Genomic DNA, 25,709 nt, shown 5'->3' on the forward strand with positions numbered 1-25,709 from the left:
TTCAGTTCAAGGGAAATTAGGGACGGGCAACAAATGCTGGCCTTGCCAGTGACGCACACATCCCATAAAAAAGGAAAAAGGGTCACATCAATACCTCCCCACCCACTAGATGGTGCATTCTCCTGTACTAGCCTATCCAACCACACTAGTGATTATTGATTCAGGGCAGTGAAGGAAACAGTTTTAAAAAAAACACTGACCAATTTCAGGGGCAGGTAGGTTATCTGTGAAAAATCTGCCAATCAAATATCTTTCAGGAGGTCATGACACTCACGAGGTATTATGAGGAAAATTCATCTTTATCCACTCCCAATACATCGCCATAACTTTCTTCACTCAGGAGCTGGCTCTTTAAAGGGATCACTGAAAAAAGCTCAGTGTATTTACAGCCACTTTAAACCTCACTGGGACAGCAGAAAACAGGAACTCCTAATTCAAATAAGATTGGGCAGTGTTAAGAAAGTGTTAGCAAAAGGTGAAACTTTTAAATTGCATTGCTTGCACAATCCACATTTATTGGCTACTTTCATAATAACTGGGCCATAAAACAGCGATTGATAAAGGTTATGGTTTTAGAACAAGATATCTCTTCAAACATTTCATATGCAGCCTAAGCAAGTCATGGCAAGGTTCATAAGATAACATAGCTGACACAGGGAAAGAACCAAGTTGAGCAACTTAACCATTTGACAGAGTGCCCCCTGGGGCTTTTACAATAGGCATTCCACCACATCACATGCAAAACTTGAGTTTCCTGCAAGATTTCCAGGCATTGAATTTCCCATCTCTCTTTCTCTTCTCCAGCTCTCTACCTTTTCTCTTCATTGCTCTGCTGAAAACAGTGTCTTTTGCTGAGGTACAGGTTATAAGGGGCAGTAGGGGGGTGAGATGCATGCAGCAGTAATTTGTAAAGAGAGAGAGCCTGGACAGCCAGAATTGCCATGCTGCACAGTATTACAATCAGCCCAAACCTGTTCTCAGCTCGGTTTGTGGGGTGAAATGATAAGGGCAGAAATAAGGAGTGGGAGCCTTGGTCAACTGTCTCCTACTCAAGGTTAGGGGCACTAAGGCCAATTACAGAACCACACCTCCCCACCCCTCCCCTCAATCAATGCCACTCCAATTTGCATCCCACACCATCAATACCACTCCAGCTGAGATCAGCTAACTGAACTGAGGCCAGAAACCGATTGCAGGACTTTCTCATCTGTACAGAGAGCCACATACTACCCTTAATAACAGACAATGAAGAGAGTGGCTGCATTTTATTTTAAAGACAGTGATTTTTGAGAAATAGATTTTAGTTAGGCAAGAGTATTAAGGATTACAGAATCAAGATGGGTCGATGGAGTTAAGATGCAGATCAGCCATAATCTAACAATAGTGGACAGGCTTGAGGGCTGACTGTCCTCCCTCCTGTTTCTATGTTCTCACTGTGCAGTAATCATGTGCTGATCTGATTGGTATAAAGCAGCTGCAGCACTTGGCTTTGGCTGCTAGGGGGCAGCTAGTCACCACATTAAAATAAACGCCAACAATTTCTAATATGGCCTTCTGAATCTTGAATCAAATCAGATGGAATAATCAACCCCAGAACTTGATCGAGGAAAGGTTATTCTGAACTAAGCATCATAGAAATCTCTGCAAGAGCTTCAAACTCAAAATAATAAAGAATTTTCTTCTGTAGCACAGAGATATACTTGTATTTCTTAATTAGTCTGCAGCAACAGGTTAGAACTGAAACAAAAGACAAGATTCCAGATTCTGGAAATGCATTTTAAATCAATAGTCAGCAATGAGGCAGGATGGAGGAATACTATCATTGTTTTAAACCCATTAACAGGCCATGCATGGCCCTACTCAGCCCTGTTTAAGGGTGGTCGATTAAACAGAGCTTCCAGAATCCATTCCCCCACACAGGTTATGGTTGTAAAAGATGCACTAACTGTTTATTCACCCTCCCCAAAAATCAGTCACAGGTTCCCCTATTCAAAATGGAATGCTTTTTGGTGGAATTAATGTGAAACAAGTTTTGAATTTTTTTGGGGCTTCAAGTGTCAATGCAGGCACCACATGCTTCCAAATATTCAACCAAGGAAAGCATCACAATCACACTGGGTCCTGTTCCTAACTTATCTCCATGTACACCTTCCATCAGAAATCATTGGACAGCCATCAAAGGGACTGGGGAGTGGGTGGGGTGGGGGAAAGAGAACCCCGGGTTGATTTTCCGGTGTCTGGTCCACAATTGAACATAATGCATTTAGGGACGTGGAGGATAACTGCAGTGACTATCTTGAGATCTGCTAACTCCCGGTGATCTTTAAAGTCAAGCGTTACATTGCAGTTAACAATTACATCTCACGTGAAATACAAACGAGAGAGTGGAGGATCCAAGTGTAGAAGCCTCCAGTCAACAAATCAAGACTGAAATTCAAGACAAAATAGGTGAGCTCCCAATGTTTTTAATCTAGTCAAAAAAGGAAATACATGAGGCAGGTGGGGAGAAGAGATAGGTGAAGTGGTGAGTCACTCTCCTAGCAAAATTTCATTAAACAAAATCCACCCTCAAGTATTTGAGCATTTCAAAAGGGAATTGGATCATTATCTGAAAAGGAAACATTTGCAAGGCTCTAGAGAAAGGCAGAGGATGACATTGGTGAATTGCTGAATTGCCCCCCTTCAGATGGCCAGCACAGAAAACAGGCTGAATAGGCTCCTTCTGTGCTATAACAATTTTATGATTCTATATGCATCTTGCTTGCTAACCAGTTATCTATATTACCTAGCATTACATAGAATATACAGCACAGAAACAGGCCATTTGGTCCAGGCCTGTCTGTGTTAAGAGTTTATACTATACCTGGGTCTCCTCCCATTCTATCTGTCTCATTGCAGTCTTTCAGCATGTCTTTGTTCCCTTTTCTACCATCATCTTGTCTAGTTTTCTTCTGAAAGCATCTAAGCTATTTGCTGTAAAGTGAGCTCCACATTTGTGGAATCCACGTAAAGCTACTCCAGGTACTTTGAGCCATTCTAAATGGCTGAGTTTTAATTTTTTTGATGGTTTGTGATGTATTAACAAATATTTCCATTGCCTTTATTGAGAAAATTGAAAAAAAAACATGGCACTGATTTGGTAGGGTGGGGGTGGGGGGAGCGGATTGCAGGAGACGAGAACAACAGTACCGATTACCTTCGGGATGGTGGCTTCCTTTTGAATTTGGCTCTGTCGAAGTTTCTTAAGCAGGACAAGTTTGGCCTCCTCCAGCCTTAGCTCTTCCTTTAACTGCTTGATCATTCTCTCTCGCTCCTCTGGTGTGCTTTTCTGAAAGGAAGTATTACTTATAAAATAAAGTCTGCCAATTCTTTCCCACTGCCCAACAGGAGTTGGCCAATTTGTCCAAGCAGCCAATCTTCACGTGCAAACCTAGGCATTCATTGTCAGTGGGCTAGACCACCACGGCAGCATTACAGAACCTGATCGGATCCACGTAAGTACAATTTCCAGTGAGGTTCACTCGATCACGATCAGGATCTAATCCTTCCTTCAGGCTAGGGTAAACAGTGTCGGCTGCAACAGTCTCCTAAAGTCACCTTGGTGGGCATCAGCTAATTAAACAAAATGTTTTGTGGGGAAATCTAATGGTGCCTTGTCTGTGTGTTTTTTTTTATTTCCTTGCAGCATATGATATTCCTAGCTAGAAATAAGACTTTCTCTCTGATTGCGTCAGCGTCTGGCCTCTGATCAATAACTGCTCACAGGAGCACCGCTGGAAATAGAACAACACCGTTATTCTCAGTCCACTTATGGTGCAATAGCTTCTCCTGAAGCCAGCAAATTGTGCTGGGATATGTTTTCACAGGCAACTTGAGCAAAAGTATTTTAATTTGGACAGGGGCGACAACAGAAACAGGAACGAGAGGTAAAGATGGCTGTTCATAAGCTAATTTAAGGAGTGTTTCTAAAAGTAAATTATGAAATGGAAATGGCCAGCTACAAAGTGTTAATAATTCCCAAAGTGTTTTCTCCAGTCAGCCTTTGTAGCAGGTGCTGCATTCAGGAAAGAACTGGGATATTATGTATAATCCCATGAATGGAACAGGAATAAGAGTAAAGCTACATTTGTTCCAAAATTCTAGCCACATTTTAAAGAAAAAATGGAATCAGCTAGAACAAGGAAGCAAGCACAGAATTATAAAGCAAAGAGGCCATTTGGCCCATCATATCTTTGCCTGTTTTTGAAATTGCTTTTAAATTCATCCCAGATATATGCAGATACAATAAAGATAATTGTGCATAAACGCTAGCTTATAAAAATAAAATTAAACTGAAAGTTACTGGCTTTGATGAATGTCTGTCTCACCATAATATCGTCTGTATTTGCATTCCTTCCTGGATCTTTAGAGAGACCGTTCATCCTGGGACTTGAAGGTTCGTTGTCAGAAAGGATGATGATATCTGGTGATGGGGCACGCTTTCCCTTTTTCATTTCGCTGCAAGAGATTGGACGAGAGGCTGAACAAGGCAGTAGAGGGGGTTGAAAATGAAACGGCCTAAATTTTTAAGTCTCCAGCTAGCGAGTACAACTTCCTGTCTCATTCCAACAGAATCTAAGATGTCCCCCGTTACCTGTACAAGTACACCCTTCTAGCTCACAATTTACAGCACAGACAAAGGCCATTTGGCCCAACTGGTCTGTGCCAGTGTTTGTGCTCCACGTTAGCCTCCTCCTACTCTACTTAATCTAACCCCATCAGCATACCTTCTATTCCTTTCTCTCACTTGTATACTTATCCAGCTTTCCCTTTAAAGGACATTTGAACCATTCAGCTCAACAACTACTTGTGGCAGTGAGCTCCACATTCTTACCACTCACTTGGTAATGAAGTTGCTCCTAAATTTCTTACAGGATTTACTTAATCTTCATGGTTTGATGATCCTCAGTCTCAACAGCCCAGGGAGCTGCTTCTGCAATACCTGCCTAAGTATGTCTCATCACCTGTGCCCACAAACATAGCCACATTTATTTGTTTTTCGGGTTGCTGTTGGGGGGCGATGGGGAGAGAAAGAGAGTAGGGGTTGGGAAAAGAGGGGCAGGGGATGATAAGAAGTGATTCTCCACACAGACCTAATCACAGGTGTAGAGAGCAATTGGGCCTCTTCTTTGTTGATCCTTGCTTCATTTCACTTCTTTTTAAAAAACAATACAAGCTCTGACAGGCTGTGTAAACTTCCCCGTCTCATTCCCAGAAACAGCAGCTGCCCCAAATGTGCACTTTATAATCTGACTGTTCACACATACATCAACAGTCATGGGAGAGATTGATCATTGGGGAGGAGGGAGGATTGCATGGGAGAGGATGCATTACCTGAAGTCCCCTTGGAGATCTGTGCAACTTTGGCCTTGCATTTCTCATTGCCCCACATTGCAAAGTCAGCAGGTGACAATTACTATAGTAAGGACTGTTCTTAATATTTTTGAAAAGCAACTGTCCTTGAAAGTTAAGAACTGGTCCTGGTGCATCTCAACAAGTCACAGGACTTTTATCAATTGCTGCGTGAAATGAATAAAGTTTTATGTTAACAGCATGTTCACAGAGCTCTTGAATGCTGTGGCACATCTATTTTCTGCTGTTATCTACATATACTGCTTAATCAACAGGCTCTGGCAGAGATGATGCCACTCATCAACTAACAGACAGCATCCTTGCATCTAAGTGACTGGGAACCAACTTCCTGTATGTTAATTGGCCCCAGAAAAAAAGTTATCACATGACTTAGGTATTTCCCTTCCTCTGTCACATGACCACCCCCAGTGAAACCCATGGCAACAGCCGGCTGAAACTGGTCTGTGACACATTGCCTTCATTTTGTGAAGGGAGGTAGGGTTCAGGTACTGAAACAAAATGGAGCCCATCGAACAGGCAGAAAAAGCAACCCTGGTAAGACAAAGAGCAGGCTTCCAACAGCTCAGCCATCACTCCTTCACAGGCTTTAGTTTGAGGGGCTCGTTGTGAATTTAAGGCTATGCTTGATATGTACACAAAAATACTTTTTAAAGCCTTTTTTTTTAAAAAAGTCCTAACGTGAAAGTTTCAAAAATTTCTTTGGAACTCTTGATTAATCCAATGCAACCATTTTATACACAAGAAAGTTTACAGAAATATGATGTACTGTTACAAGAGAAGATCTCTCAACTTGCTCATGTCTGAGGGTGGGAGCACAAATATAAAATTGCTTCCACTTTTTGAAACACAGGCACATTTATCTCAGCATTGTTAAATTTTGTGTTAAACTGAACCATTGATTGGTTTGTGACAGCTTGACCTTTCCGAGGGACTGAGGCAGCCCCTGAAACCTTTAGGTACTTGATCAAGACTCAGTGTTCATCAAATAGTGAGGAAAGTCGGCAAGGGGCAGCTTTTGGACATGGTCTGATATTTGGCCTTCGCTGGAACACTGTTTGAGCAAACTGCACTCCTGAACTTGATGTTATTGGCTGAAAACACTGGAGCAACTCAGGGAACCCAAACATGGTTTTATATGCTGAGGTTTGGGATAATGTTTCAAGTTACTAATTCATTTTATTAATTAAGGTGATTGAGAATATAACATGGAGAACCTGCACATCAATGTAGATGTCTTTCTTGACTCTGTAGTACCTACAGCACACAATTCAGGAGTATGATGAATACTCTACATTTGCCTGGATGAGTTTGAAACCAAGAAGGGCGAAAGCAGCCTGCTCGATGGGCACCTTATTCACTAGCCTAAACATTCAGCTGTGCCGCCAAGGCTTCTTCGGCAGCACTTTCTAAAACTCCACCACCGAAAAGAACAAGGGCAGCAGATACATAGGAGCACCTTCACCTACAAGTTCCCCTCCAAAGCACCATCCTGAAACTCCCTACCTAATAGCATGGCGGGGGCACCCTCATCAACTACCATTTTCACATGAACAGGCAATAAATACTGGTCTTGACAGTGATGCTCATATCCCAATTTAAAAAAAATAAACTTGACAGGATGCTTTTCTTGCAGAATACATATTTGGAACAGCCACTCATCCCGAATGGAAGTATCTTGGTAATCACCAGCCGGAATACCTCCCATCAGATACTTGCAGAGCACGGGACAGCAGAAAAGTGGTCATTTTAATGTCAATGGTAATCTTTAGTTAACAGTAAAAGTTTACTTTAATTGGTGGAAAACTCTTGCAAAGGGCTATTTAACAGTTGAATTTACAAGGCATCCCAACTCCAAGTCACCTCCTATTGACGCACAGAACTTTACAAAAGAACATGAGGACTCTTGCACACCGGCAAGTCCCCAATACATCCATTGTTCTATCTTAAATAAGCCTCAAAATTTGGAAAACATGAGACATCAACAAGATCTATGATCCAGCTTGGTGATTTACAGATGAGGAAATCAGCTAGCCAGCTCTATTGGATACATTAGCTCGTTGAATACATTACGAATCAGCCTATGTTTCTCAGCTTTTTATAACTTTCAGCATGACAATGATTGTAAAACACATCGAAAAGATAATCAACGAAATTTGGAAACACTTCTTCAGATCTAATGTCTTTTTTTACACATACAGGAAATGTCAATAATGCTTTTCCTCATGTGGACTATAAACATCCTGTTTGACCGTAACAAACTGCTCCATTAACCTCATGTGAACTACAATGGTATATGCACCAAGGCAGACAAGTCATGGCACTGAAGTATATGGATAGACCTGGATACCAATGCACAGTTCATGCCATGGATAAAGGCATGGATAAAGGATAAAGTGTCTTGTCAGTGTCCAGGTAGTGAAAATTTCTCCATCAGCAGAACAATTTTTCACGCCAATTCTTCGTCTCACATTGTCCCTCATTGTTATCCATTTTCACTTTGAGGTGTATTTTCCCAAAGCCCTTTATGCTCACAAGTCCAAGCTTTCTACCCAAGCTCTTTCCATTTACATTGTAGTTTGCCATATTTGAATACACTTGCCCATAGCTACCGCTGCCCTATTGGGTCTACTTGTAAGGCCTCATCAGCCATCTTTGGACTCATGGAAGACAATCATCCTCGCTGGTGCCAGGAGCCAATATTTGTGAGGTACTCCCTTACAGTTGCTGATATATCTTTTCTTTTGCTTTTTCCCCTAAAATATCCTCGGCCCAGTGGTTTTCAGACAGGAAAGCCAGCTGTAGCCTCACATAAAAGCATCTCAGGTAGAAGTAAGATAATATCAATGTATCATACATTTTTCATAAACTGCTAACTTTTTTGGTAACCTATTTAGCTTTTTAAAAAAGTCAAATTTGGTCAAGTCTATTGAGAAGGTGCAGATATTTGAGCAGCAAAAATTAACATTCTGGAATGTTAGTTGGACACTTGGCCCTCCAAGTCTGTTTTGCCATTCTATTAGATCATAGCTAATGATACATTCTCCATTTACCCACCCATACTCATCTCTTCATGCCCTTAATTTAACAAAATCGCATTCTTCTTGGTGTTAAAAATGCCAATTGGTCATCATCTTCTGCAGCATTTTGGGGAAGAAAGTTCTCGATCTTCACCCTGTGTTGAAAAACTCCCACTTAACTTGGCTGGGGTGCCTAGAACTAGGGGTCATAGTCTTGGGATGAGGGATTGGCTATTTAGGACTGACTGAGATGAGGAGAAAATTCCTTACTCAGAAGGTTGTGAATCTTTGGAATTCTCTGCCCAGAGGCTGTGGTTACAACATCATTGAGCATTTTCAACTCTGAGATGAATAGACTTTTGGACATAACTAGAATCAAGGGATATGGGGATAAGACAGGAAAGTGGAGTGGGGTAAGACTATCAGTCAAGACTAGGCTCAAGGAGCTGTATGACCTACTCTTGGTCCAGTTTCTTGTGTTTTTCCCATGTTAGACATGTGCCTTTCATTTCTGGGCCCTCAGTTCAAATTCCGCTCAGACTTTTGCCACATCAGCTGTCTGCAAAGGTCTGACGTGATGAAAGCTTGGGTAATATTGCTCCAGTTTCTGGTGGAAACCTAAACCAACCATAATTTGGTACAATTTGATCCAAAATGCATCTCTTATTATAACGTGCCATGGACCCCAGAGGACAGAATGCAACAGTATGACATTTCCTACACTGACCAGGTTGTGGTATGAGCGGATTGCCATTTTAGTGAGAATTAGTACCACTCAGAACTGCAATGTGTGCAGAAACAAAGATCAGTGGGGGGAAAATGACATACACTATATTTCTAGTTTTTGCACAATAACCATTTGCTTGCTCTTCCAGGTAAAACCAAAAAAGTTCTAAGTTCTGCTGGGACAAGGACAGTTAGTCAACATGTCTGCTTGGCGCAGCAGTAGCACACTCAATCATAAGGTCAGGCTTCAAAACCCACTTCAAAGCTTGAGTGCACCATCGAGACTCTCACTGCTTAAAGTCCATGACTTCTAAATAAGGTGTTAAACCAAGGTCTTGTTTGCCTGTTCAAACTGTTCAGTGAGCCAGAAGGGTGGGTTCAAATTCCGCTTGAGTGACTTAAGCACAAAATCTTCACCTGACACTTCCAGCGCCAGTACTGCACTGTTAAGAGGTGCCAACTTTCAGGTAAGATGTTAAACCAAGGCCCTGACTGCCTTCTCAGGGGGATGTAAAATGTCCCATGGCATAATTTTGAAAAGGAACAGAGAAGCTCTCCCTGCTGTCCTGGCTGTGTCACTGAATCAACATCACTAAAACTGGTTATTTGTTTATTTATTTCATTAATGTTTGAGAGAACTTGTTGTGCACAAACTGACTGTCATGTTTCTTTATATTGATGTTTACATTATAACAGGAACTGCACTTCAAAAAAGTATTTAATTGACTTTGAAGCGGTTTGGGGTGTCCTGAGGTCGTGAGTGATGCTATATAAATGCAAGCCTTTTCTTCCTTTAATACCCTATGGCACAATCCTGGTGTCCTAGCTAACATTCATCCCTCAATCAATACCATTGAAAACAGGTTAGATGTTTTTTTTAGATGTGCTCTGCTGCTGTTTGAGGGGCTTTGTTCTGTCCAAAGTCAGTGTTAGGCTCTGGCTACTGTCAACGATAGATACTTGGCATGAAAGAAATTAGAGTGTGCCGTGCATGCCCACCTCCCACCCTTTCACCATGTGCCCAGGGGGTTCAGAAAAATATATGCTTCATCATACTTGAAAATAGTGTGTTTACATTCTTCAAGGGTTAACAAGGAAAAAGAATGAATCCTGCCAATCGTTCCAAAATGGCTGACTTAAACCTCAATTGCTGCATGGGCAGACACAACTATTCACCATTTGTGTCATGTGACACCCACTAATCCTTGGTACTGATTTCACTACTTTGCATTTTTTTTAATTCAATCATTTTCCTGGAGGTACCAGAGCTAAAAACAGTTTCAGTTCAGGATACACAAACCTCAACATGGTGAGGTGACTGGACTTGCTGTAGGGACTGGCATGTCTTCACAATGGGAAATATCATGGAAAAGAATGTTGTTTTGGAAGAGTTCAACAAACACAGGAGCCTATAAGGACTGAAGAAACCATAGTGTTCCCTCCAGGTGATACCTTAGTTAAAGTCTCCATAGATTGTTTGCAGCCATCATTAAGTTCATATTAACAGAGGTCTAATATGCAAGGATTGGTAACCTTTGTTATATACCATTCATCTGTTTTTTGTCCTCCCGTCTTGCTGTCAACACCACTCAAACTGGCTGTTCTTTCCCTCCACCCTTGATAGTCTTGTAGCTTAGAAACATGTCTTCTTCTCAACAGTCCCTTGGATCGAGGATAACCTGCTTCCACTCCAATTCAAGGGGTTCCGAGATAAGTCCAATGCACAATCTGCAGACTCTGCCACATGCAGGTCAGATGGTGCTTGAAGGGTCAAGTAGATTTGTTTGGAGGTTTATGCAGACTCTCTTGACGCTTTGACATTGCCTTTTCGCATTCCCAATGAAGTCTTTCGATGTGCCCGGTGCTTCCTGAATGAAGTTTTGGTTGGTCACATGCCAGGGACCAAGTTGCTGGGGATGTTTGACCTATTCAGGGATACTTTGACGACATCCCTAAAGCATACAATATGCCCCTAGCCAACGCCCAAAAGGGGCTGATCAGTAACTTCAATTCAAGGTTTCAAAACCGACATCAATTGGCTTTTGTAAGGGAAAGATATAAAGGGTTACAGAACGAGGGTGAATAAATGGAATAAAGAAACATCAGCTGTGATCTAATGGAATGGCGGAACAGTTGAGGGAGTGGCTACACCTGAAGCTAGCCATGTCCCAATCAGAGTTATGCAAGAGGGAATGAGGTTGACTCCTGCTGTTCATGTGGGGAACAGACACCATGATGGCATGAAACTAGCCAGGTGAAAGTTCTGTGCAGATACCCTCACCAAATAACAAAATGCTGGAGTTCTGTGTCACTACAACATCATGCTGCTAGTGCTGAGCAAATTAACAGTTGAGATCACTACCAATGGCTGCCACATACATTTAAAAAAAACTCCCAACATCTCATAATACTCTCCTTCACGGTCAACCTCCTACTACACCAACGTTTACTGAGACAGAACAATTGCTCGACAAAAGCATTTTCAGTTCCCAGACTAAAGTCTCCAGGCTTTTCATGATCCAATTCTAGAGTACATCATTATATTACATCCAGTTGATATAACCCCTCAGTTCAATACCAATTAACTCTCCTCTTTCCTTCATGTAAGGTGTTGTTGACTCATGGCTGGCTACAGTTCTACAGACACCAATCACCCTCTGCCAACTTGCTCAATCAGCCCACTTTCACAAGCACAAATAGGCAGTGAGTATGGGCAGGTGTATGTCTAGGTGGATGCATCACAGTGAAGGCCAATTTTCTCTCCACTTGAAATACATTAAATTTTAAGCATTGGTAAAGATATTAAGGGAACAAATAGGCTATTTCCACGTGCAGCAGAGTCTAGGCTTTTTCCACATGTTGCAGAGCCTAGGTATAGGGGGTAGGGTCTCAATGGAGTCAGACATTTCAGGAGTGAAAATAGAAAACACTGCTACACAAAAAAGGCAATTGATGCTGGAATGAGTGATAATTCTAAATCTCTGAGATTGATAGGTTTTTGTTAACCAAAGGGTTTTTCGGGGACATGGGGCAAAGGTGGACATGTGGAGCTAAGTCCCAGGTCAACAGTGATTTCAGTAAATGGAAGAACAGGCTCACAGGGCTGAAAGGGATCCTCCTGCTCTTACGCTAATGGATTTGCTATTCCCATCTGAGGAGCCTTAATGGTCAAGGGCAGCAGCACTAATGCCATCCAACTGAGAACAGCTAAACCAGCACAGAAAGGAATTTGAACTGACTGGCCCTTATAGCTCAGGTTCACAGGGACTTACCAGCTAGGCATTTCTTGTGATACTGCACTTGGTACACTGAAAATGATGTGGGGACACGCCAGGTATCTTGCACTGATGCAGCAATTGGGCAGTGTGCTAGTTTTATTAATTCCAAGAGTTATCCATCCCTGGCCACAAACTCCATTGCATTCAGGACCATTGCCTGCTAAGGCACCAACATAGGTACCGCCACCCATTCATTCCTACTGCTGCTGAAATCCTTCATCCACAATTCTCACTTCTACACTCCATTCCAAAACACTCAACAGTTTTGCCCAGCTTCACTTTACACAACACCAACTCAGTCAGGCCACAGCGCCCAGTCTTCCGCAATTCTGTCTCAGGCAACCTGCACCACCTCCCTGCTCCCCAGCACAGTGATTTCAAAATCCTGGTCTCCATATCCAAAGCTGTCGGTGTCCTTGCTCCATCCTGGCCCCCACCTCTCGTTTTCTAACTCTGCTTCAACGATGGCAGAATCTTCAACCACCAGGCCACAGAAAGAAAGCTTATCATAAGAAAGCTTATCATTTACATAGCACCTTCCATATGCTTGGGATGTTCCAAAGTGCTCTGTAGCCAATGAAATACTTTCTGAAGTGTAGTTACTACTGTAATGTAGGAAATCTGGCAGCCAATTTGCACACAGAAAGATCCACAAATAGCCCAGATAATTTGCTTTTAGTGACGATGATAGGAAGGTAAAGGACAGAGGAGAACTCCTCTACTCTTCCTCGAATAGTGCCATGGCATCTTTTATGTCCACCTGACAGGGTAGATGGGGCTTAACATTTCATCTGAAAGGCAGCACTTGAATTCTCCCCCGAATGACTTGTGCATCGCTGCACCATGCCCCACACCCCCCCCACCTCCTGGGAGATGGTGTTATGGTGGTAATGTCACTGGATGAGTAATCCTGAGGCCCCAGCTAATGCTCTGGGGACACAGGTATACCCATTCCTGAATATGTCCTGTCCCACTGACAGGACAGACCCACCAGAGGTGGCAGCACAGTGGTATGCAATTGAGAGGGAGTTGCTCTGGGAATCCTCAACATCGACTCTGGACCCCATGAAGTCTCATGGCATCAGGTCAAACATGCTGGTTACTACCTACCGTTCTTACTCTGCTGATGAATCAGTATTCCATGTTGAACACCACTTGGAAGAAGCACCGAGGGTGGCAAGGGCACAGAATGTACTCTGGGTGGGAGACGTCAACGTCCATCACCAAGAGTGGCCTGGTAGCACCACTACTGACTGAGCTGGCTGCGTCCTAAAGGACATAGCTGCTAGATTGGGTCTGTGGCAGGTGGTGAGGGAACCAAGCGCAAAAACCTACTTGACCTTGTCCTCACCAATCTACCAGTCGCAGATGCATCGGTTTCGTAGAAGTGATCACATCAATCCTTGTGGAGACAAAGTCCCGCCTTCATACTGAGGATACCCTTCATCATGTTGTGTGGCATTACCACCGTGCTAAATGGGATAGATTCCAAACAGATCTGACAACTTAAAACTGGCATCCACGAAGTGCTATGAGCCATCAGCAGCAGAATTGTATACAACCAAAATCTGTAACCTCATGGTCCGGCACATCACCAACTCTACCATTACCATCAAGCTGGGGGATCAACTCTGGTTCAATGAACAGTGCAGGAAGGCATGCCAGGAACAGCACCAGAGGTATCGACCTGGTGAAGCTAGAACACAGAACTGCTTGTATGTTAAACAGTGGAAGCAATATGTGATAGACAGAACTAAGTGATCCTACAACCAGATTTCAGATGTAAGCTCTGCAGTGATGCCACATTTCAGTCATGAATGGTGGCGGACAATTAAACAACTAGAGGCGGCAGTTGCACAAATATCCCCACCCTCGATGATGGTGCAAAAGACAAGGCTGAAGCATCTGCAGCCATCGTCAGCCAGAAGTGCTGAGTGAATGGATTCATCTCAGCCTCCTCCTGAGGTCCCTAACACAGAACCACAGAAAAGTTAGTGCAGAAAGAGGCCATTCAGCCCATTGTGTCTGTGCCAGCCGCTCATTTTTAATCCCACTGTCCAGCACCTGGTCCGTAGTCTTGCAGGTTACAGCACTTCAGGTGCAGATTCAGATACCTTTTAAATGAGCTGAGCGTTTCAGCCTCAACCAACAATTACAGTGAATTCCAGATGCCCACTACCCTCTGGGTGAAAAAGCTTTTCCTCATGTCCCCTCTAATTTTTCTACCAATCACCTTACATGTATGCTCCCTGGTAATTGATCCCTCAGGTCTTTCCTATCTGCCTTAACTAAGCTCCTCAATTTTTTACATCTCAATTAGGTCACCCCTCAGCCTCCTCTGTTCTAAGGAAAACAACCCTAGCCTATCCAATCTTTCCCCTCAGCTGCAATTTTCAAGTCTGGCAACATTGTTGTAAATCTCCTCTGTACTCTCTCCAGAGCAATTATGTTCTTCCTATAATGTGGTGACCAGAACTGTACACAAAATTCCAGCTGTGGCCTAACCAGCATTTTATACAGTTCCACCATTACATCCCTGCTTTTGTAATCAATACCTCATCCAATAAAGGAAAGCATCCCATATGCTTTCTTCATCACCTTACCCACCTGTCCTGCCACCTTCAGGGAGCTGCGGACATGCACTCCAAGGTCCTCACTCCCTCAAGCCTCTCTCAATATCTTCCCATTTATTGATTATTCCCTTTCTTTGTTTGCCCTCCCCAAATGCATGACCTCTCACTTTTCCAGATTGAATTCCATTTGCCATTTTTCCACCCACTCAACCAATCTTTCTGGAGACAGCTATGCTCTTCACTATCAACTACACCGCCAATTTTTGTGTCATCTGCAAATTTCCCAATCATGCCTTGCACATTTAAGTCCAAATCATTAATATTTACAACAAACAGCAAGGCCCCCAACATGGAGCCCTGTGGAATGCCACTGGATACTGCTTTCCATTTGTAAAAGTACTCATTGACCATTACCCTTTGTTTCCTGTTGCTGAGCCAATTTAGATCCAGCTTGCCACCTTTCCGTGTACCCATGGGATCTCACTTTTCTGACCATTCTGCCATGTGGGACCTTGTCAAATGTGTTATGACACAGCAGCTTTTAAAGGCTGTCATTTAAAATCCCTGAAGGAAATTTATTTAAATAACTGTCATAACCTAGATTTTCAATTGGTATGTTTGAGATGCAGCTCTAAATTCAGGAATAAGACCACCAGTTCAAGAGGTTTTTATATCAAACTAAATGAGACATTTATTAATTTACAACAAGGTATTAAACACACACACAAGGCTATAAATTGATACTATCCTAACTTTTAACAAATTCCCAAATTAATCTCCACTAAGGCAACAATAACCAATAGATTTAACCAGACACCAGGCAAAGCATTTTCACCTTACAAATTCAAAATGAGGTTCCTCTGCAGGCAATTGTAGGCTTACAGGCTTTGAAGTTACATGCCTCTGCCTTTCACACACAAACTACCTTCTGCTTTACCCACCCTGCTCTTCGAATGCAAATTCTTATTGCATCACGAGGCCCTTTGAACTCCTTTCATAATACTAATTTTACTAGTAATATAAACATTGCTTGGTGTCTCCTAGCTAGGTGCAAGATTTCACTCCCACTCTTGAATGCTCTATTCAACAAAATGCAAATATACCTCTACCTCCGTTTACATCTCAAAATTATTATACATTAAAGCACCCAGACTAGCTGGTTTTAATCCAATTAAGACACACACCGACACAACCTTTATTTGAAAAATAATTTCCAATAACATTATATACATTAATAGCTTCATAACAAATGCCTTGCTAAAATTCATGTAGACACATCCACTGCACTTTCCTCATCAATCCTCCTTGTTACCTCAAAAAATTCTATTAAGTTAGTAATGCACAGCCTCCACCTAACAAAACCATGCTGACCACCCCTGATCAATCCGTGCCTTTCTAAGTGACAGTTTATCTTGTGTCTCAGAATTGATTCCAATAATTTGCCCACCACCAAAGTCAGTCTGACCAGCCTATAATTTTAAATATTGGTACAACGTTCGCAGACCTCCAGTCCTCTGGTACTTTGCCTGTACCTAGTTAGGATTGGAAAACAATCCTCAAAGCATCCAATATTTATTCCCTGGCTTCGTTTAACAGCCTGGGATACAAGCCATCCAAGCCTGGCGATTTAGCCATCTTCAAGGATGTCAGTCCCTCCAGTACTTCCTCTCTCATTATGCTTATTGTATCTAATATTTCACACTCCTCTTTAACTAGAATGTCTGCATCATTCTTCTCCTTTGTGTAGGCAGAGACAAAGTACTCATTGAGAACTCTGCCTACATCTTCAGCATCAACACACAAGTTACCACGTACATCTCTGATAGGCCCCACCCTCTCCTTAGTTATTCTCTTGCTATTAATGTTTGGGCCTTCTTTGATTTTACTGGCCAATAATTTTTCATATCCTCTCTGCTTTCTTAATTTCCTTTTTTACTTCACCCCTACACTTTCTATACTCCTAGAACCATAGAAAAGTTACAGTGCAAAAGAGAGGCCATTCAGTCCATCATGCCTGTGCTAGCCAAAAAGAGAAAAAAAAAACAGCCGGTCATTTTAATCCCACTTTCCAGCACCTGGTCCATTGCTTTGCAGGTTACAGCACTTCAGATGCATATCCATGTACCTTTTAAATGAGTTGAGCGTTTCAACCTCAACCACAAACTTAGGCAGTGAATTCCAGTAGCCCAGCACCCTCTGGGTGAAAAAGTTTTCTCTCATGTCCCCTTTAATCTTTCTACCAATCATCTTAAATCTATTCCCCCTAGTAATTGACCCCCCAGCTAGGGGAAACAAGTCTTTCCTATCTACCCTTTCTAATCCCTCATAATTTTGTACACCTCTCGGCTTTCTACAGTATTAAGCTTTTTGTGACTGTCATAAGCTTTCCTTTTCTGCTTCATCTTACCCTGTATGCTTCCCGACGGCCAGGGGCTCTAGATTTGGCAATACCATCCTATTTCTTTGTCAGGACATTTCTACGCGCTTTTGAATATCTCCCGCTGATTTGACACCATTTTCCCTTCTAGTAGCTGTATCCAGTCCACTTTCGCTAGTTCACCTCTCAGCTTTGTAAAATTTGTCTTCCCCGTTTTACTCCTGTTCTTTGTCCTTTTCCATAATGATGCTAAATCTAACTGTATTATGGTCACTATCTCCAAAATGGTCCCCCACTGCTACTTCATCCACTAGCCCAGCTTCATTTCCTAAGACCAAATCTAGAATTGTGCCCCCTCTCTTTGGGCTTGTTATGTGCTGGCTGAAAAAGTTCTCTTGAATGCAGTTTAAGAATTTTTGTGCCCTCTGTGTCCTTCACACTGTTCGTGTCCCAATTGATATTCGGGTAGTTGATGTCCCCAACTATTACTGCCCTATTGTTTTTGCACTCTGTAATTTGCCTATATATTTGCCCTTCTAACTCCCTTCCACTATTTGAGGTTTATAGTATGCACCCAGCAACCCCTTTTATTATTTCTGAGCTCAATCCATATGGTCTCATTTGATGCTTTATTTAGTACACCATTCCTCCTCACAGCTCTAATTGTTTTTTTTAAGCAATAATGCTAATACACCCACCTTTTTTTAAAATCAGTCTCTTGATACTGTCTGAAAACGCTATATCCAGGGATGTTGAGCTGCCATTTTTTCTCCCCCTTAAGCCAAGTTTCTGTTATAGCAATGATATACTGCCATGTATCTGGGCCCTCTACTCATCGTCTTTATTTGCTATACTCTTTGCATTTACATATACACTTTTTAACACTGCCAAATTCCTGTCTTCAGCCAATTCAATTCACTCCACTTGATATCGAGAAACGGCTGAAAGCACTGGATTCAGCAAAAGCTATGGGCCCTTACAACATTCTGGCAATTGTGAAGATTTGCGGTCCAGAACTAGGCCGTGTCCCCTAGGCAAGCTGTTCCAGTACAGCTAAAACACTGGCATCTACACAGCAAGTAGAAAATTGCCCAGGTATATCCCCTCCACAAAAAGCAGGACAATCCAAACTGGCCAATTACCATTCCGTCAGTCTGCTCTCAATCAGCAGCAAAGTGATGGAAGGGGCCGGCGACAGTGCTATCAAGCTGCACTTACTCAACAACAACCTGCTCACTGACACTCAGTTTAGGTTCTGCCAGGGCCACTTGGCTCCTGATCTCATTACAGCCTTGGTTCAAGCATGGACAAAAGAGCAGAACTCCAGAGGTGAGGTGAGAGTGACTGCCCTTGACATCAAGACCGCTTTTCACCAAGTGTGGCATCAAGGAGCCCTAACAAAACTGAAGTCAATGAGAATCAGGGGGAACACTCTCCACGGGTAGGAATTATGCCTATCACAAAGGGAGCTGGTTGTGGTTGTTGGGGATCAATCATCTCAGTCCCAGGACATCGTTGCAGGAGTTCATTAGGGTACTGTCCTAACCCAACCATTTTCAGCTATTTTATCAATGACCTTCCTTCAATCATAAGGTCAGAAGTGGGGATGTTCGCTGATGATTGCACAATGTTCAGCGCCATTCTCAACTCCTCAGAGACTGAAACAGTCCACATGCAGCAAGACCTGAACAACATTCAGGCTTTGGTTGATAAGTGGCAAGTAACATTCGTGCCACACAAGTGCCAGGCAATGACCATCTCCAACAAGAGAGAATCTAAACATCTCCCCATAACATTCTATGGCATTACCATCACTGAATCCCCCACTAACACCCCCCTGGTGGTTAGCGTTGACCAGAAGCTGAACTGGATTGGATTTGGATTGGGCAATAAATGCTGGCTTAGCCAGCGATGTCCACGTCCCATGAATGAATAATAAAACACGAGACCATCAAAAAAGAGTTAGGAGGGGTAGGTCATTTGGCCCCATGAACCTGCTCCACCATTCGATACCAGGACTGATCCGATTGTAGCCTCAACTGCATTTTCCTGTCTGCCCCCCACAACTTTGACTTCCTTGTTGATCAATGATCTAACTTGAGCCTTGAATATATTCAATGATCCGGCCTCCGCTGCTCTCTTGGAGAAAAATTCCGCAGATTGACGAGAGAAAAAAATCTCATCTCAATCTTAAATGGGGGACCCCTAACAACTCTTGTTCTTCTAAACTCCAAAGAGTATAGGTCCGAACTGCTCAACCTTTCCTCATAAGCTAACCCTTTCACCTCAGGAATCAGTGGAGTGAACCTTCTCTGAACTGCTTCTAATGTAATTATATCCTTTGGTAAGTAAAGAGACCTAAAACTTTTACACAGTACTCCAGATGCGGTCCAACCAATTCCCTGTACAGCTGTAGCAAGCTTCCCTACTTTTACACTTGATGCACCTTGCAAAACATGTCAACATTCCATTTGCCTTCCTAATCATTTGCTGTACATGCATATCAACCTTTTATGATTGAGAAATATATTGCTGTTCCTTCACTATCGCTGGGTCAAAATTCTGGAACTCCCTCCCTAACAACACTGTGGGTATAACTACACCACATGGGCTGCAGTGGTTCAAGGCGGCAGCTCACCATCACCTTCTCAAGGGTAGTCAGAATCATAGACGTCTACAGCACAGAAAAAGGCCCTTTGGCCCATCGAGTCTGTGCCGGTCAAACAAGTACCTAACTATTCTAATCCCATTTTCCAGCTCTAGGCCCATAGCCTTGTTGGATGGTTGTATGGCATCTTAATTAGGGATGGGCAATAAATGCTGGCATAGCCAGCAAACGCTCATTCGTAATGAAAGAATAATTGAAAAAAAACCATACCAGCGCGTCCAGATCCCTCTGTACCGTACAGTTCTGCAGTCTCTCTCTTTTTAAATAATTTACTGGTTTTCTATTCTTCCTGCCAAAGTGGACAAGTTCACACTTTTCCACATTATACTAAATCTACTAAATTTTTGCCCACTTAACCAATCTAGATCCCCTTTAGACTCTATGTCCTCTTGACAACTTACTTTCCTACCTTTGTGTTATCAGCAAATTTAGCTACAGTTGCCCCTTCATCTATACCTCTGATCTTCCCACTTAAATGCTTTCCAGCTTTCACTCATCTCCCTTGCCTCCCACTTCACGAGAAGTATCTTGGGATGTTAAACTGTGAAAGAAGCACTGCAGTTTGGGGTACTGTCGTCTTCAATTCTGTCATGGTGCACTAGGGGTCACAAATGACCTTCACTCTCAGAAATCAGGTCCCGGTGCAACCTGATACAATATTGTAAGGGTTACTGGGCAGTTTATTCACAGGAGCTATCGGGTCGCTCAGTTCAAAGGCAAACATCCTACGTGATTTGCTCAGATATGCATCTGAGTGTTAACTTTTTGAATTGAACAGTTATTAAAATTCACAGTCTCTGCTACTGTTTCAAAATATGCCCAAGAACAGACACTGCTTATATCAGGAATATTGACTCCCACCCTTGGAACTGCTCAAGTGCAGAAGCTAAATCAAATACAGTTCACTCAGTGAAGGGCAGAAAAAGTTTTTTTTAAAATTAAGGCACAAGATTTAAGATAATTTGCAGAAAAATCAGGAGAATGAGGATTTTTTTAAAAAATGCAGCAAGCTATGATCTTTAATGCACTGCCTAAAAGAGTGGCACAAGTAGGATTCTATGAATCTTTAACTGCTATAAATTCCAGCACTATGTTACTAACACTTTTCTTGGGCTTCAACTTTTAAACCTAATAATCAACCTGCGCCAAAATCTTATTGGAGCCCTCATTTTAAAAATACAGACCAACAATGGTTGCCAAGATATCCCGCAACATGCTGCAGGGCAGCACAGCATTGCTAGCAAAACTGAAAAAAAAGTCAACATTTTTAAAAATATAGATACCATCAAAATAAAGGTTTGTGCAAACCTTTTTGAAAAACTCAAATGGATCCCTTTTTGAAAAACTCAAATCGATCTCCCCTACCAGCTCACACCCAAAGCTCTCTCATTAAATCAGTGAATTCCAACAGTGTCTTGTATGGAACTCAGTGGCTCCGTATATAGTTACCCAAGAGCTGATGAGATCCTTGCATTGGACTACATCAGGCCCTCAACCAAGATTCCTGCTTTCAGTTGGAATCAACTAACTCCTGCTCGGAAACAAATGCATGAAAACATTATGCACGAGGGATCCTGTTTGCCTGTGATACACTCCATGACACTGTTTGCTGACACTCTTGCCTAATGCAGCCATTTAAGGCAGCAGAAAGCTGCTGGAACCCACAAACCACCTCTGATACCACACCCAAGTTGTTAATTGAATCTCAAGCCAGATGGTGAAGCATGAAACTAGATGCAAATCCTTCTCTTGATGATAGGTTTATTAACACAATGCAGCATTACATGTCTGCCTTCTACCTACTACCCGTGTGTCCTTGTGGTCTCGCTTTATAGTATTCTAGGTGTCTAATTAAACATTGTCCTTCATCTGTGTATTTGTTCAATATAATTAACATACCGTTAACACAGGTGACCATCCTAAATACAAGGAGCACCATGTAAAATCCAGTGCGTTTGGTGTAAGGGAGCTCTGAACTTACTTTCAAATTCTCCCTTCCTCCTCCTCTCTTTCTCCACCTCCCCCATTAAAGCCCCACCTCGACTGAAGGCACTAATTTCTTCTTTTAAGACGTTCCTTAAAACCTACACCTTTGACCATGTTATTGATTATCAGTCCTAAGATGACCTTAATGTGGCTCAGTGTCTTCTTTCTTAATATTCCTCAGTGAAGTGTCCTGGAACGTTTTACAACAGTAAAGGCACTGTATAAATGCAAGTTATGAATCTAGACAGCGAGGAAGGATAGTGCAATCAGCTGAATAGGCTATTAGTTAACAGCAATCAGTGCCTTGAGTCGAGGTGGGGGGAAATAGGGGACTTGTGGGGGGTAATGGGAGGGAAGTGAGGAGGGGGAAAAGGGGTAGGGAGAACCAAGTAGCAAGCTCAGAACTGCAGTGCACAGTAGAGCCTCACACAGTGATGCAATGGATTTTAGAGTGCTCCTTTCACATTTAGCTTCAGCCACCTGTTCATTTTGAGAGCTCCAAAGATGGTTTCCTTCCACTCAGAGCTGCCATCAATTGTTGTGAACTGCTCCAGGATAGCTTTCCCTCATTAGACTTTACAATAGCCACTATGTAGAAGCCTAAGTGGTGGGTTTGTAGCCTATCCCTCCCTATATTGCAATAGATAGCCATTAAAGAACACACAAACTCCTCTACTTCAATGCTGCCAAAACTCTGCTGTTAATAAAAGTGACATTAAAAACGCCTTCTCAGGTTTGACATTTCGTGTTTTGTTCAAGCCACTAACAGGTGCCATTAACACACATGGTGATGAAAGCCCTGCCAAAAGGCTTTTCCTGTGGAGAGCTCCCACTTTGTAAGGTGTTTTTGCACGTTTGGTGGAGGTGATTAAAAACATAAACTGTCTGAAAACTGAACAGGCATTAATTTACACAGTGCCTTATCCCATCCCTGAAACATTGCAAAACTTTGCACATAAAATGAAGTACTCTGCAGAGAAGATTAAGCAAACCTGGGAATTATTTTGTGCACAGGTGATCCCACTAAGTGTTGCCATAACGAGCAGAGTGACAGAGGGCTGCTGGCATAAAGTTTCTCTTGCCCTCTAGTACCATGCTCCAGTATATTTTTTAAATCTATGAACCATGATAGTTGAGGGCGATGATCTATTCAACAGTATGAGGTGTCATAACCAATCCTGTCACCACCCAGCAAAAAGAACTTGCACTTATTTAGAACTTTTCACAACTTTAGGGATATCACAAAGCATTTTAAAGCCACATTAAGGCAGTTAAATGCTTTTGAAGTGTGGTCACTGCTGCAGTACAGAAAATGTAGCAGTCAATTTGTGCATAGCAAGCTCCCAAAAACAGCGATGTGATAACAATCAAGTCATATGCTTTTCATGATCTTGATGCAGGGACAAATATTAGCCCAGGGCACCGGGGAGAGCTCCTCTTCTTCGACAAAGTGTCAGGTAGGACCTCAATTTAACTCTCATCAGTACTGCACTGGAGTGAGCACTGAGATTTTTGCACTCAAGCCTCTGGAGCTGGGACTGCATACAGCAAACATGGTGACATACAGAAAGGAGAGATTCAAGCCTTTACCAAAAGCATGAGACAAAGATTCATTCCTGCAGCTCTTACATGGAACTAAAGGGGTTGTGTTTGTGTCAGATCAAATCCAGCTCTGCAACACAAAGTGATAAACTTTGTCGTCTTTGGCTTCTCCCCAGGCTGTGAGCCCTGACAATCGGACACTCACCAGTGTTGCTCTATTATGTAGCTCAGTGTGTGAGCTGTTGGATACCACTGACCATTCCAAGCTTTTGTGTCACTGCCACGTTGGCAATCGAAGTAGTTAATGAAGGTAATGCGGTTGGAATCTGAGCATACAAATCACTCACCCAGCCACACACACACACACACACACACACACTTACTTCTGCTTCAGTTTATCTTTTAAGTCCTTCAGCTGCAGACAAAAACCATTCTAATAGCGTTAAAACATGCTTGTGTAATGAAGTGCTCAGAGACAGCCTTACTAAGATTTTTAGTGGAGGGGGAAAACAGAATTGTGTGACGAGGCAAGTCCAATACAATAAGGGCCCTATTGATCCATCACGAGTCACTCAGTTTAACTGAGATCCACACATTGTGCTTTAGAAATGCAAGCCATTTTAATGCAGCTCACTCTTCGAAGTTAAACAGCACTTGATGGTTTCAAATAAGTTTATAATCAGCATTATTCTTGGATCATGAAACTCCAAATGTTCCCTCAGCAGGAGCTGAACTTTAGCAACACCACAGAACCACCATATAAATCTATAGCTGCCGTTGAAATTAGTGGACACAGGCAGCTCATTGCTGTCAGTGAACAATGCAACAACCCAGGGGTGAATGAGACCTGAAATGGCCGGGGGGCGGGGCAGTGCAGGCATGGGGGTGGGAATGGGCTGGATGGGTCCCAACTGGGCTGGAAAATTTCAGTTTTTCAAATTGAAAGTATTTAATTCATTCAGAGGAAATGAAATGATTCAATGATCAATCAAATATTTACGTAAACTTTGAGGGTGTCCTTTGAAGTATTACAATTCACAGAATCACAGAATTTACAGTACAAGAGGCCATTGAGTCCATCATTTCTGCTCTAGCTCTCCTGGAGGAGCAATTTACTTATTGCCACTCTCTTGACTTCTCCCCATAGTCCTGCACATTCAGCCTTTCTACATAACAATCCAATTTCCTCCTGAATGCCTCAATTGAACCTGTCTCCACCACACTCAGGCAGTGCATTCCAGATCCCAATCACTCAGTGCGTGAAGAAGTTTTTCATGTCACCATTGCTCCTTTTGCTAATTACCTTAAACCTGTGCCCTCTGGTTCTCGATCCTTCCACCAATGGTAACACTTTTTCCCTATCTACTCTGTCTAAATCCCCCAATTTTGAATACCTCTATGAAGTCTCCTCTCAACCTTCTCTTCTCCAAGAGAAACAGTCCCAACTTCTCAGATCTATGTAAATGGAGTTCCTCATCCATTCTCGTGAATCTTCGGCACTCTCTCTGATGTCTTCATATCTTTCCTAAAGTGTGGTGCCCAGAACTGGACGCAATACTCCAGTTGAGACCAAACCAGTTCAACATAACACCCTTGCTTTTGTACTCTATGCCCCTATTAATAAAGCCTAAGATGCCATATGCTTTATTAACTGTGCTCTCAACCTGCAATGATTTGTACACATATAAACCCAAGTCCCTGTGCTTCTGTACCTCCTTTAGAATTGTACGCTTTATTTTATATTGTCTCTCTGCATTCTTCTTATCAAAATGAATCACTTCACACTTCTCTGCATTAAATTTCATCTGCTACTTGGTCGGTCATTCCACCAATCTATGTCCTTTTGAAGTTCCACACTATCCTCCTCGTGGTTCACAATGCTTCCAAGTTTCGTATCATCCGCAAATTTTGAAATTGTGCGCTGTGCACTAAAGTCTAGGTCATTCATTTATATCAGGAAGAGCAAGGGTCCTAACACCAATCTCTGGGGAATTCCACTACAAGCCTTCCTCCAGTTCAAAAAACATCCATTAACCACTACACACTGTTTCCTGTCACTCAAACAATTTTGTATCCATGTTGCTACTGTCCCTTTCACTCCATGAGCAATAAGTTTGCCCTTAAGTCTGT

The 25,709-nt window shown here is 42.4% G+C and overlaps 1 protein-coding gene across 8 annotated transcripts in view; it reads right to left on the reverse strand.

Annotated features, from left to right (window-relative positions):
- Window positions 1–25,709, reverse strand: part of gatad2ab (GATA zinc finger domain containing 2Ab) — a 122,137-nt gene that overhangs the window by 23,059 nt on the left and 73,369 nt on the right. For 6 of the 8 annotated variants that reach the window (XM_078556108.1, XM_078556105.1, XM_078556104.1 and 3 more), the window contains exons 4-5: window positions 4,368–4,497; window positions 3,197–3,328 (exon numbers count right to left, since the gene is read on the reverse strand). In XM_078556108.1, the coding sequence (XP_078412234.1) occupies window positions 3,197–3,328; window positions 4,368–4,497 (262 nt within the window). The remainder of the gene's footprint in view (window positions 1–3,196; window positions 3,329–4,367; window positions 4,498–25,709) is intronic. The other 2 variants (XM_078556107.1, XM_078556106.1) reach the window with 1 other exon arrangement.

Source organism: Cetorhinus maximus, chromosome 13 (assembly GCF_964194155.1).
Source record: "Cetorhinus maximus chromosome 13, sCetMax3.hap1.1, whole genome shotgun sequence".
In the NCBI taxonomy this organism is placed as follows: Eukaryota; Metazoa; Chordata; class Chondrichthyes; order Lamniformes; family Cetorhinidae; genus Cetorhinus; species Cetorhinus maximus.